General features: G+C 44.0%; 1 protein-coding gene across 1 annotated transcript in view; it reads left to right on the plus strand.

Annotated features, from left to right (window-relative positions):
- KRAS (KRAS proto-oncogene, GTPase) overlaps nucleotides 1-13,574 on the plus strand; it is a 48,453-nt gene extending 34,879 nt beyond the window's left edge. The window contains exon 5 of the mRNA XM_066634653.1: nucleotides 9,665-13,574. Within this exon, the coding sequence (XP_066490750.1) occupies nucleotides 9,665-9,781 (117 nt within the window). The 3' untranslated portion in view covers nucleotides 9,782-13,574. The remainder of the gene's footprint in view (nucleotides 1-9,664) is intronic.
- The last annotated feature ends 1,269 nt before the right edge of the window (nucleotides 13,575-14,843 follow it).

Genomic DNA, 14,843 nt, shown 5'->3' on the forward strand with positions numbered 1-14,843 from the left:
GGCATGCGGCCCTGGCCATTTTGGGGGCATCTACTAAACCTTCCCCAGGTCTTCAGTGCCCATTTAAAATGAAGAAAGAAATGGAAGTGTTGCCTGCCTTCTGGAGTGGCAGTTTTCTATAAAGGAGTTAGTTGTTAGTACAGGAGTGTCAAGTATGATTCTGTTCATGGTTCTGATCTGTACAGCACATTCAGATGACGTTGGGAAGAATGATTTGTTGAAGCTATTGAGTAAGTTTCAAGTAGCCAGGATTAGAAAGAGCACATAGCATGGTGATGCTTTTTGTAGCCAAAATGATGAGGTAAGATCAGCATAGAGCTTTGGACAACAACTAACTCTTAGCTATGGTGTGGCAGAAAAGCCCTATCTTTTAATACACATGTCAAGTTACTTCCTACTGAGTCAGACTCTTAGGGCACAATCCTAACCCCTTATGACAGTGCTTTCTAGCACTGGCATAGTGGTGCCAATGGGACATGTGCTGCATCCTGCAGTAGGGTGTCAATCATGGAGGCCTCCTCATAGTAAGGGAATGTTCCCTTACCTCAGAGCTGCATTGTCCATATGTCAGGGCTGGAAAGCACTGGCGTAAGGGGTTAGGATTGTGCCCTTAGTCTGTTGAACCAGTGTTCTCCAGCTGGCAGTAGCTTTATAGGTCTTGGGTAATGGTCTATCCTATCTGGAGATGTTGAATTGAACCTGGGACCTTCTCAGTGCAAAGCATGTTGCTCTACCACTGAACTTTGGTCTGTTCCATTTTTTCCCTTTCCTCATTTTGATGCCTTTTTGATGCTCTTTTGATTTTATTTTTCACATTTCTTTACTGCCCTTCATCCAAAGAGCTCAGGGTGATATAAACGATTCCTTCCCTCCTTTTGTCCTCATAATAACCCTGTGAGGTAGGTGAGGCTGAGAGATGGTGACTGATCCAAGGTCACACAGGAAGCTTCATGACTGAGTGAGGGTTTGAACCTGGATCTTCCACGTTTATGTCCAACTCCTAAACTACTACGCCATGCTGGCTCTCCTGACTCTTCTACCTCTATGTTTTGTGGAGGAATTTGAAGAAAAGATGAGTACAGGAGGAACCCTGGTATACACTGGTTTGACTCGCCACCTTTGATACTGAAGTCGACCTTTAAATGCCTTGTAACGAGAAAAAAAAGCACCAAAATCCAATTTCTTACTTTGTGCTGTATAATTATAAATTATAATTTCTTTCCATTAGATTCCATTATTCATCCTATCTAGTGGCTGAATGCGGTATACTTGGGAGCCATGTAAAATCCTCATTTGAAGGACAGGGACGCTTGGAGCAGTCACTTCTGCCCTGATGTCCTGTTGCACAGCCTCCTGGAATGCTGGTCCACAGCCATGACTGCCCAGAGTGTCCCTATCATCTAACTAGGAGGACTCCATGCGGCACATGGGTAGAACACTTGGATGTGGTCTGGATAGGGACCGCATTCTGTGTGCACAGCAGTTGCGACTTTGAGCATAACTGCCTTAAATTATACTGCAGTGAAAATGTTTGACTTATGGCAACGAAGCTACTTCTGGTGTTTCTGTGGAATACCATTCAGAGATCAGGCAGAGTTCCAAGCACGTTATTTTAATATCTCCGTGTGGTGGCTGGCTCTTTAAAATCCTTCCTGCAAACCCCGCTGCTTTTTCTTTGTGGTGAATGGCTTTGCTTGAAACGGCTTCTCTTTGGTTTCTCTGGTGGTGGTTCCAACAGCGGTCATCTCTTTTTTTCAGTCTGTGTGTCTTGCTGAAACAAAATTGCCACTTGTGTTCGTAATTATTAGGATGGATGCAGAGGGCCCAGTTGCCTGGAAGTAGCGCGTAGTGCCTGTGGGTTTTCCATTGAAAGGAGTTGATGGCTGCACTAGAAGATAATGAATGAGAACTCTTGCCTCCCTCCCTCCCCTGTTAATAGGGACTTAGAAAACAGACAGTCTCAGGTATTGGGAGAATGAAAGAGCATCTTGTATCAAGATGACTGTCCAAGTGATTCAGTCAGATCTGTTTTTCTCTGCTATCCAATGTTCTGGTGCCTTGTTTGTAAAATGAGAATAAGAGTGATTTAACTCTGTGGTTTTTCAAACAAGGTTCTGAGGTTCTTAAGTGAAAGAAAGTGGACAGTCTTCTCTGAAAGTGTCTATTGCTGCTGATCAAGCCCTCAGTATGCAGCCACAGAAAGCATTAGGTTTTAGAACATAAGAACAGCCCCACTGGATCAGGCCATAGGCCCATCTAGTTCAGCTTCCTGTATCTCACAGTGGCCCACCAAATGCCCCAGGGAGCAGACCAGATAACAAGAGACCTGCATCCTGGTGCCCTCCCTTGCATTGGCATTCTGACATAGCCCATTTCTAACATCAGGAGTTTGCACATACACATCATGGCTTGTAACCCATAATGGATTTTTCCTCCAGAAACTTGTCCATTCCCCTTTTAAAGGCATCCAGGCCAGATGCCGTCACCACATGCTGCGGCAAGGAGTTCCACAGACCAACCACACGCTGAGTAAAGAAATATTTTCTTTTGTCTGTCCTAACTCTCCCAACACTCAATTTTAGTGGATGTCCCCTGGTTCTGGTGTTATGTGAGAGTGCAAAGAGCATCTCTCTATCCACTCTGTCCATCCCCTGCATAATTTTGTATGTCTCAATCATGTCCCCCCTCAGGCGTCTCTTTTCTGGGCTGAAGAGGCCCAAACGCCGTAGCCTTTCCTCATAAGGAAGGTACCCCAGCCCAATAATCATCTTAGTCGCTCTCTTTTGCACCTTTTCCATTTCCACTATGTCCTTTTTGAGATGTGGCGACCAGAACTGGACGCAATACTCCAGGTTTATTCTAGGGCTCATTCTGAGCTCATATGGTGCCAGGGTGAGGTCCTACACTAATTATCTATATGTGCCCTAGATCATGCCCCAGAAGTTTTAGCTGTGCACTAGGGTCCCTTGGCAGGTGATTCAGTGTAAAAAGGGGCCTTTAAAGGGAGAAAGTTTGAGAATGATTGACTTGGGTCAGTCCTTCCCAAACGTTTTGGCACCAAACACACTTTGTCAAGCTAGGTAGCACCCCAGAATGCATTATGGCAGCCAGATAGTGCCCCAGAATGCCCCAGTTGTGGTGGCACAACTGTTACCAGCCTGCTACATTTTTGCAACCCACTCAGAATGGCTCATGACCCGCTAGTGGGTTGCAAGTCATAGTTTGAAATTGTTGACCTAACTAATAAGGTGTTTGTGAAACTGGTGGTATGTTGCCACCTGTTGGGAGAGTTGGATGCAAGAGAAGCTATAATTCTTCTAAAGAGGTGCAAATGTAAAAGGTGCAAGTTGAGGTATTTCTGAACCGTTTTTGTTTTTTGCTGCTGACCTTAGAGAATATGAATTGTACCCAAAATCTTTCCCCACCTGAGGGTGGGTACCCCCCCCCCACACACACACGGTGCAGCTGTATTTCTGAAAGTACAGTTGCTTTTGCAACTCTCTTCTGCCAACTCAGACCTTTCTTTGCCATCCTAGTTAACCAAAGCCCAAGTTTAAAGGAGTTGTATTTTACAATGCAGAGAGTGGAGGATGCTTTTTATACATTGGTGCGAGAGATTCGTCAGTACAGATTGAGAAAAATGAACACAGAAGAAAAGACTCCTGGGTGTGTGAAAATTAAAAAATGCCTTTTAATGTAACAGGGTAAGTTTGTTTTCATTTAAGAAAAAAATAGCATTTAACAGAGAAAAAAATCACCAATACGAATCAAATCCAATTAGTTACTTCTCTGTGGTGATTCCAGTAATTTCAAAATTATTGTATCACATCTATTGTGTCATCAGCATCTTCCTTTTAAGAATATAGAGCAAGTGCTAGTTTTGACATTTATATAGAGCAAGTGCTAGTTTTGACATTTAAAGCACTTACATGGCTTGGGTCAAGAATATTTAAGGGACCCCCTTCCATTCAATCTGACCCATCCTCTCAGGTCATCAGAGGGGGCCCTTCTGAATGTGCCATCACAAGTGGAGCTGAAGGGGGTGACGGCAAGAAAGAGGCCCTACTTGGTGGTGGCTCCCCGTTTGTGGAACTCCCTTCCCCTGGAGCTGAGAACAGCTCCCTCTCTAGAGTTGTTTCGGCAGGGGCTTAAGACCTTTTTATTTACACAAACCTTTTAATGCTGACACAAGGGGGCATGACCTTTTCTTCTTTTTTAGCGGGGGGACCCAATGTTTTGTTTGTGTTTTTTAAATGTTTGATTTTTATATTTATATTTTTCATGGTTTTTATATTTCACTTGTTAGCCTTGTGTGCTCTTTTCTGGAGTGGAAAGGCAGAATATAAATTCTGCAAATAAATAAATAAATAACTGTATATGCCAGGGGTCGGCAACCTTAAACATTCAAAGAGCCATTTGGACCTGTTTTCTGGAGAAAAGAAAACCTTGGGAGCCACAAAACCCTTTTGACATCTAAAATGAAGATAACACTGCATATATAGTTTTTTTTACCTTTATGCTATGTATAAAAAAACTATAGTGTGTTGCATTTTTGAAATGAATGAACTGCTACAGAGAAAACAATATGTAACATATTTTAATGTTACAAGATCACCATAATCTTAAATTTAGAATTACATATAAAAAACGAAAGAGCTAAAATAAAATACATTTAAATTAAATACTAATTTATTTTCCCAGGGCCTGCCCTAGCCAATTTGGTGCTATAGGCAAGACTTGGGCTGGTGCCCTCCCTAGCAGAAAATCCTGACCAACAGTAAATAGTCATCTTTGTGTCTTTTCCACAGTAATGTAAAAGAGGTACAATGAAATACAAAATCTAATGACTAGTATTTTTCAATATAATAAAGAGATTTATAGTTATTACTCCCCCTTGTATGTCCCAATTTATAATGCACTCCCCTCTTGTATATGCAACTTTTATAATGTGCTCCCCTCTTACAGGTCCCATTTTTATAATGTAGCCCCTTCTTGTAGCTCCCTTGTAGGTGCTGGGGCACCTTTCTTATGAGGAAAGGCTACGGCGTTTGGACCTCTTCAGCCTAGGAAAGAGGCACCTGAGGAGGGACATGATTGAGACATACAAAATTATGCAGGGGATGGACAGAGTGGATAGGGAGATGCTCTTTACACTCTCACATAACACCAGAACCAGGGGACATCCTCTACCTGTCTCCTCAGAAGTCAGCCCCAGTAGAGGGAACGGGGCTTCCTCCCAGGGAAGTGTGGACAGGAATGCAGCTCACCTCGCTCCTTCCTGCCCATTGCCTCAGCAGCGCTGCGTCTCCCGCGCTTCTCTGACCAGCCTCGCCTCTTTCGTTCAGCCCCCTGCCCACTGCAGGGTGAAGGAAGGAAGAGCGCAGGGAAGAGGTGCCTGGCTGCCCCCCCTGCACCTGCTCGCAGTGGGGCGGGGAGAGCAGGTCCAGGAGATCGCAGCTACCCCTGCCTGCCTGCCTGCCGAGGAAGGACCCGCTGTGCGCGGGGGGGGGGCTTTGCAGGGAAGGAGCTGCAGCTTTGCAGGGAGCAGTGGCGCCCCGCATTCACCAGCAGCCACCCGCAGCACATCGCTGGAGTGAGGCGCCCTCGGGGCTGGGCTGGCTGGGCGGAGGCCAAGGGGAAGGGCGCCCCACTTCCAGCCCCCACTGGGGAGCCACATCAGAGGACTGAAAGAGCCGCATGCGGCTCTGAAAACACAGGTTGCCGACCCCAGGTATATGCAGTGCTTCCCAAACTCCTACAAGGGAGTTGGGAGCACTGTAAGTTGTTGCAGGGGAAGTGAGCAACGTAATCCCCAGGATCACACTGCTGCTGGGGACAGAAGGGGGATTTTCTACTTACTTGCAACCAGCATTGCAGTCCTGGAAGGTCTGGGGGTTGCGGCGAGTCCTCAGCAGGGCTCCCGTTGCTTGAAAAATTGTAAAAAAAAAGGGGGGGGGGAGACTTCTGGTTTCATTGCAAAAGCTGGGCCCTTTTTTCTGTTTTGCAGGCATGAGGAGGCCTGTAGAGGGCTCCTTGCACCACCCAAAACCCCCAGGACTGCAGAGTTGATAGGACAAAACTGATGTCATTCTTGAAATCAGCACTCAAATATATCCACAAATAAGTAAACAATCTCATAGCTGAGATGAAACCAACACCAGCATTTGTTAATACTTAGCTGTCTAGTATTTGGTGCTTCTGGCAGTTGACAGTTACAACCTGATCTTGAGTCAGTTGAATCCTCAGGGCACTGGCATCACTAGGGAGGTGCGGGTGGTGCGGCCTGCACTGGGTGACGCGCCCTTTGGTGGTGATGCGCTAACTTCTCGGTTTTCAGAGCTACCCCATGGTGCCATACACCGTTGGATGCGGAATATCCAGCAGAATGCAATGCAAAAAACAGAATCGAAATAGTTCGTTTCGTTCAAAAGTTATGGCCAAAAAACTGGAAAGAAAAAATGCACGGAGTCCTATGGAAAGTGAGCCGTGTTGCGCGCTCACTCGCGAGTAGGCGTGCTTGCCATAGTCTGTTGGAAAGGGCAGGCTGAGAGGAATCCAACAACGCCACAATGGTCCTGATCGAATGAATGCAGCCCCCCCAAAACACAAGGAGGTCCCTGCCTCCCCCAGCTGCATCTGTTGAGCCTGAAACGAAGCCACATGGCTGCATTTACTTGCGAGTAGGCAAACTTGCCTTAGTCCAGGCAAGGACTGAGAGGACTCCAAGGATGTCAGAATGGTCCTGATCCAATGAATGCAGCCCCCAAAAACACAAAAGGGAGAAGGAGGTCCCTCCCTCCCAGCCCTATGGAAAGCGAAGCAGCCTCATGGTCGTGTTTACTCGTGAGTAGGCAGACGTGCCTTGGCTGGTGGTCAGGCCAGGCAAAGGGGCATGTGAGGACACCAGAATGGTCCCGATCTGATGGAACTGAAGCTCAGCATATGTTCCAGAAGGCAGCCTCTCTCCCCCACTAAAAAGGACAAAAAAAGAGGCTTGAACTGGTAAGGGAAAGTTTTCTATTTTGCACTTGCAAAGCCAGGAGGGTCTTTGTCTTGATATGCCTGAAGTAGAAGAACTTTAAACTGGGCACTGGGGAGGGCTGGAAATCTCAGATTCTTTTTTTGGGGGGTCGGGGGGGGGTTATTGCAGGCAGATTACAGAGTAAGCCCCATTGACCACTATGGGACTTACTGCAGAGTAGACATGCATAGGATTGGGCTCACAGGCTGCAATCCTACCCACACTTTCCTGAGAGTAAGCCCCATTGACCACTATGGGACTTACTTCAGAGTAGATTCACTTGGTGGAACAGGACTGGCTCCCCCTTATTTAATTATTTCTTTTATTTTAATTTAATTATTTATAATTACTTATTTTAATTTGCTTGATGTTGTCACTTCTGGCCATGACATCACTTCGAATGGGTCATTCATTTTAGATTGTCATTCTAAAAAGTGGGTCCCAGTGCTAAAAGTTTGAGAACTGCTGCAACAAGGTGTTAGTAAGTTGACACGGTGTGTGAGACTCTACAAGTTTTCAAAATCACTAAAATCAGAGTTTGGAGGAATAAGAACATCATGTTATCCATCAATCAATGTGTAATTTCATGCAAAATGCAATGAAACAAACCACATTGAAATATCTGTGTTCTAACAAAAGGTACAGCCAAAAAACCAGTGGGGGCGGGGCGATGGCACATCACCACACCCACCACCTGGAGCATTGCCCTGCCCACTATATGGGGTGATGCGTAGGCCTCATGCCCTGGGTGATGCGAATCCTAGTGACGCCACTGCCTCAGGGTGTTTATAACATAGCACTAGGTGACTCTCTGCGGATGTGTGAATAACATCCATTAACCCGTTGGTAATGATAATGATGAAACTTTTCTATATACAATTAGGTCTACAATGGCTCTTCCTTACACATATAGAAGGTATTGTTAGGAGTTGCAGTTCTCCAGAGATGAGTGTGCATTTTTAAATTGGTTGGGATACAGAGAAGTGGTGGTTTTATGGCTGTCTGTGTTTGAAATTTGGAGGGGACAGACCTTGTGTACACAAAGTCTTTTTCATGTAGTTGCGTGCAGAAAATGTTCCATGCAAGCACGTAAGCAGGATACTCCATTTGTTAAAAGCAGACCTAGATACACTTTGAGAATTCTTGGATGATTGGTTTTTGTTGGATAGTCTGATCATCCATTCAAGGGACCAGGATGAAGTATCCCCCCCTTATGATTTGTTTTTGAAGCATCAGAGGTGGCACCATCTGAAAAACATGCTATCTGAATGGAAATTTTGTGGAAGGGGTTCAAGGGTGCATGTTGTATCTGGAAAGATCTTGCTGGCACCACTGATCTGCTGTCTTAGAAGACCAAATGGGCTCATGGGACTATGTGGTTTTGGAGTTTGTGGCAATGGGATGGGGTAACGTTTTGTATTTGTTTTCCTGTCTGCTTGCTTGAACAATTAGTTTTTTGGTCTAACAGACACTGCTTAGACTTGCTTTTTATTTGTGCTGCTGATATCATGTAGCTGAAATGCTCCTCTACTAGGATTGCTTGTTCTGGGGATCTGACTTCAGTCTCAAGAATTAAAATGAATAGCCTTTTGGGTTACTTCTAGCACTTTCTTTCCATCAGTCCAAATAAGAACTGGATCAGGAACAGACTAGGCTGCAGTAGCTTATTCTTAGCAAATTGCTAGACCAGCGAAATGCATGGCCCCTTTGATTTTTTCAAGTTCATTAAAAAAAAAAAGATTTCTCCAAGAGAGGCTGAGGTGGTTCATGTAGGTTTCAGACGTGACTTTGGCTTGTTATAAAGTGCTTTCTTGGCAAGGCTGGGTGGTGGGATGCTGCTTTGTGTTGTGTGCAATCTGATCTCTAAATATCAGTGTTCTGTATTTGTAAGGTTATTTGTAAGCTCATTTACAAGATATGACAGATGAGTGGTCACCCACCACTTTGTATTCATGCACAATACTGTGCAAGGTGGTGACATCCATCTTGGATGGTGCAGTAATTGGTTTTAATGCACACTGTAAAATATTTGACAGCAGGCTCAAGGGGGTGTGAGTGTGTGTAGAATACTGTACAAGTGGAAACTCTGAGTTTGATAGACATTTTATCCATAAGCAAAAACTGGGAAAACCAAACTTAAGTGCATTTTGCACCATGGCTGCTTAGCAAGTTACACGTGATGCTCCTATTGATAATTTCAATACATCTTGTATCCCCCCAATCCACTTGAAACTGCTTGAATTAAAATTAGGGGGGAAAAAAGTTAGAGATGAAATTTGGTGTAAGGCTCCCCCCCCCCAAATGCAGGTAATCTTTTGATGAACTTTTGTGCCTGAAGTCAGAAGGGCTGTTTGCTACCTAAAAAGACTTGCTACTGAGGAACTATCTGCCAAATGGAATTTAATAGTTTTTTCCACTCTAAATTCCTTGGAAACAATTGCAATAATGCAAAGCAGTTTGCATGCCCAAAGTGTAGGCATCACATGTGAACAATGCCGCTGGAAAGTTGCTCCTAGTTGATAAATAAAGCTGCCTTATTATAAAACCTGAGTTGTAATGAGCTGGCAAGCAGTGAGTTTATAAAAAAAACCCTACTCAATTTAAAATGTCATTGAGTATTAAAGGTGCTCCATTTCTTTGCAGGGTGTTGACGATGCTTTCTACACATTAGTTCGGGAAATCCGAAAGCATAAAGAGAAGATGAGCAAAGATGGCAAAAAGAAGAAAAAGAAGTCGAAGACAAAGTGTATAATTATGTAAATGCTGTTTACCCTTTATCCTTAAGGTGTACGTCAGTGAATGTGATTCATTTTTGGACCATTACACTAACTTATTAGCACACATTTTAGCATTACTTCCTCTGTTTCCTGGAACCTGCTGGCCTTTTTACCTGGATGCTTGCTTTCAATGACTGTGGAAATTATTTGTCTTTAAGTGCCGGTAATCCTTGTGTGTTGGTTTTGGAACGTAGCAATCCCCGTGAAACCAGCAAACCTGCACACTTACTTCAGGGGTACTTTGGACCATGCAAAACTTACATCTTTTTTTTCCTTCTTAGAGTTGTGACTGTTCTCCACAGGGCCACCTTACTTGTGGGTTATGCAGCCTGGGAAGTATAATCCTTAGCAGGGAAGTGGCACTGGAGCTGCAGTAGCAGATGTGTTTCTCCTTCTCAGCACTCTTTTTGGTGCACAAGTTCCTTCATCCAGAAACAGGGAGAATGAGTGAAGGACTTGCAGCTTGTAGTGGAGCTTACCCCAGGAAAGGGGGAACTGTCCTCCACCTTAAGAATGAAACATCCTGTATGGAGGGGTAGATTGCCTGGTGGGGTCAGGCCAGCAGAAAGCTGTGGTGGTGCTGTGTATTTGAGGAAGAGAGCAAAGATCTTTTGGGGGCCTTTGAAGTGCACAAGGAGATTGTGGGTTTTTGGAAGGAAGCGGGGGGGGGGGGAGAAAACCTGCAGTGACTTAGAAAAAAGGGTGTCTTTTGTAATGAGAAGAGGCAGGTGAAGAGACAGTTAGGGCCTTAGTTGAATGCAACACATAGCTGTTGTAAGCATTAACAACTCATTGGGATCAAGAGCTCATAAAGAGACAGTAGGTGTGGATGGAAGGCCCTGTTTTAAATGTGGAAAGCCAGCAGTGAGCAAGATGGGCGTGGAGCCCCCCCTCCCCACAGCTCACCCTCCATCTCCAGTCAACACTAACATGCTAACAACCCAGCTCTAATGTGTATTCTACTTGTCATCTTTTTGGTGCAGTTCTCGTCCAAGAACCTGGTTAACACAAGAAACCCCAGTTACTGACATACTTTTTAAAATGGTTTGGTTCTGCTGACTGGAATATTGATATATCAGAAACGTTTCTTTTGCCTTCCTATAACTTCTGCTTTTTGGCACCTTTTCTTGTAGCACTTCCAATCAATTTCAACGAATGTTTAAAAAAACAGGATTTTTTTCTCCAGAAAAGACAAGTTTTTCCACTGAAGTTTCTCATGGGTTACTCTTAAACTTTTTTCTATTAGAAAAGAAGGTGTGTGTGGGGGGGGGGGGGGGAGGGCACACACCCAAGGGAAAGTAAACTTTTTAATCGGATTGGTTTTTAAAATGGTTATTTACCCTTACATTAATGTGTGGGCTGATAACTGTTGGGCGTTCCCTACTGGAACAAGCTGGAGTTTCATGAGAGCATGGTGCTCTCATGCAAGTCATTCATTTCAACAGGGCATCTATTGTGGATTGTGCCCATTTATTTTGTTCAGTGCTAGGCAGTCTGGATAGGCAAGCATTTAAAATAGTTCTTTCCTTTGTGGGATGAACTTATCCTAAGTTGAAGGTGACTATCTCTGTGTTACTATCTTTTCCATGGCACTTTCTATTCCCCCCTTTCATCCCTTCAATCCTGCCTAATTTTTTCTGCTGCCTGTCTTGTTATAAGGAGCAGGCATTTTATATATCAGTGATGTTTCTGACCTACATACTCTCAGCCTGCTTAAAGCTAACCTCCTCTTAAGATGTGGTGTCATCTTTTAATGTGAAATGTTTGCAACAAGCAAAGCTTCTCCAAAAGATGTGTGATTGGAAGCTCTTGTGATCTGTGTTTTCTAACACCTTTTTTGGCTGGTAATGCTTTCACAGATGGTTGATGTGGAGAGTGTGTGTGTATACATGTGTTGTCTCCTTCCCCTCCAGCCTAAGCAAACTTAGATGCATGAGGAAGCAGCTTCAGGATTTGTGTGAAAATAAGTTTACTACTGATTGGTGCTGGGCATACGAACAGTCCTCTTTACCCATAGCAAGCAGACAAAACGTCCAACAGCTCAATCTCTTTATGATGCTGCACTGATTATACCAGCAGACTCTCTGCTCTGGCTTCAGGGAGAGGTTGTTGCTTCCTTGATGCAAGGGGACCAACAGTTTCATGATAAGGCTGCTGGCATCTTGTTCTTTAGGGTGACACATCAAACTGTTGTCCTATCAAGTTCCATAGTGCTAATCACTATACTGATCACAGTGGTGCTGTGATTTAGGCTCAGTCATTTACACCAATGCAAATATTTAGGCTCAGGGTGCCTTTTAGCTTAATAAAGTACTTTTGATCTAGCTCTGGTGTGGAGTGGTAGTATAAACATTGAAGACTCACTACAGCTGAAAACGGATCCCCTTGTTTTTCCACGTGGCAGTTACTAATACCTCCTCACAGTAGCTTTGCTCGTAGTCCACTAAGAGCATTAGTCAAAAGCCTCACTGTCTGTTCCATACTCCTGGGGCTCATGCATATCACAGAAGGCTTTCCTTTATTTTCATATATTTTTAAGATGAGAAGTTCCAGTTACAAATTATATTTTTTGAATATGAAACTTTACAGATGCCCAATTTTGATTATGGACTGTACAATTCTGCCTCAGCAACCCTAAATCAGTCATCGTGTATGTATTCCCCCGCCACATTCCGGACAACCCCTTATCCCAGTGGTTCCTAAACTTCTTCGACTGGCAGCTCCCCTGATCTACTGGGCCATTGGCCATGGCTTTCCATTATGGCTACAGTCCTATTCATTTTATAGGGCAGCAGGCTTTTTGTGAGGATTCCATGACTCCTTTTAGCTGGTTTCCACAGCTCCTTGGGGGAGCCACGGCTCAGTTCAGGAACCACTGCTCAATCCTGGTTTTGCATCTCATGAACCTGATAGGCTGCTTGGTTGTGTTGGGTCACAAGTTGTACAGGCCCCCTATACCTGCTGACAGGTTGGATTTTTTTTTTCCTCTTTGATGTGGTAATTCTTGTCACCAAATGAATTGGGCAGGTAAAACTTCACCTTGTGATAATAAATATGTCACATCAAAAGCTGCAATGGGGAAAGCCAACGTAGACAGTGAACATTAGCTAATTAATGCTTCAGAGCAGAGTCCTTGGTAAAGATACTGCAATATTTCCATTACCTTCTTGGGGAGAAGGTGTTCCACTAGAGCATGGAGAACTGGAGTATGGAGAAAAATTTTTTTTTTTTTAAAGCCTACACAAGGAGAAATTCACCCAGCATGGAGGCGACATGACTTTTCTTCATTTCATTTTGCCTTGCTGAGCATGACATTGAAAAAGATGACAGTTACCCAATCAAAGTGCTGGTGGATTGTGGTCCTGGGCTGTCCTTTATTTCCTGAAACTGGTTAAGTCCACTGTCCTTCTGTTTTCATGCTGAAAATGTCTTTTATTCTCTTGCGTGCCAAGTCTTACTAGAACTTTCTTAAAATGCAGTGCATTTATCTAGAATGTATTAACTATTTTTGTATAGTATATAAACTAAATGTGTGTTTTGTACATTGTGCTCTGGGGGGGCAGAACATATGCAATGTGATCCAGGTTATTTTTGGGGTCCTCAACATATTTTAATTGTGTGACCTCAGAATGTTGGGCGTAAATTTAAATTGGAAGAATGACCACTGTTTGTTTAATCCTTGACAAATGTTTTCTTAGCAGCATGTGCTGTGAAGTGATACCAATACGGTCTATTTGTCACAACCAATATTGCTCCTATTGTAATTAAACAAAATTTCAGTGTTTCTGTGTATCTTTTTTCTCAAAAGCAGTATCTGTTTTCTAAATCTTAAGTTCTTCGGTAGGCTTACAATATCTTACAGCTATCTGTTTCTGGAATGTAGCCTTAGATTTTTCTTAAATAGAGGAGGGGGCTTTGGCTAGTACGAGGGGGCTTTGGCTCGTATTTCTCAAAACTTTAGTCATGCTTTATGTCTAAATTAAAAAAAATAGTCACACTTTGTTGCTACAGCCAAAAATACTTACTTATAGAATGTGGTCTGATTCAAACGATCCACTAAGCAAGGGTTTGTTGTTGGGTGAGAAATAAGAGGTAGGAAAAATGAGCTCACACTCTTGTCCCCTTGCACACTGGGCTAATTGGAAAGCTTCTTATGATCCATTGGCTCTGTACAAACCAGCGTATCAACCCATAGTAATTTTTATTTATAGGAAGTGCTTAAACAGTTGCCAGGTTCAGCCATCATAGGAAACTGGTTTAACAAGCCAGCAGCTTTCCATTTTGTTGGGTGTGTGAGGGGAGAAGGGAACTTGTTGCTCCTTCCTTACTTGTTCACCTAACACAGTGCAGTGGTTCTCAGCACCGGGACCCATGTTGTAGAATGACAATCTGTCCAAGACCCACTGGACATGATGACATTAACCTGGGAGTGACATCAAACAGAAGCACTTTTCTAAGAGTACTGAAGCAAGTACTGAAATTGCCCGCAAGGGGGTCATATTAGTGCTCCTCCACCCACCAGCTTGCTCCTAAATGAGAAGGCAGGATGGGGGGCTGTAAAATGCTGCATCATATACTGCAGATACTTGCCTATAAGGCTATCTCAGTTAAGGTAAGGGCAGGTTTTTCTGACAAAAATCATGGAATGTTCTATGACCCTCAGATAAGTTGGGGCAAAACTTAGGGAAAGGTGCTTGTGAAGAAGAACTGCAGCTTGCCCTGTAGCCTGAGTGAAAGGGGGGAAAGAATTTAACTGCACCACTGGTGTGGAAGACAAGTTGCTTATGTAATACTGTGGGCCAGTCCCTCCCCTTCTGTGTAATGGAACAGAGGGGAAGGAGGCAGCGAGGGAAATTTTACCCCTCATCTGCAGTTGTACTGAATTTGTAGCTGGCAGGCTTTAAGACCCAGCAGAGTCACGTGCTGACCCTCTACATTGGGAGAGGTAAAGCATGGCCAGCTAGATTAACACTGCAGTCTGAGCTTGTGTCTGCTGCTGGTCCTGGCTGGGCAACACCCTTGAACTGCCATGACCCCTCAACTAG

The sequence above is a fragment of the Tiliqua scincoides genome, chromosome 7 (assembly GCF_035046505.1).
Source record: "Tiliqua scincoides isolate rTilSci1 chromosome 7, rTilSci1.hap2, whole genome shotgun sequence".
NCBI classification, from domain to species: Eukaryota; Metazoa; Chordata; class Lepidosauria; order Squamata; family Scincidae; genus Tiliqua; species Tiliqua scincoides.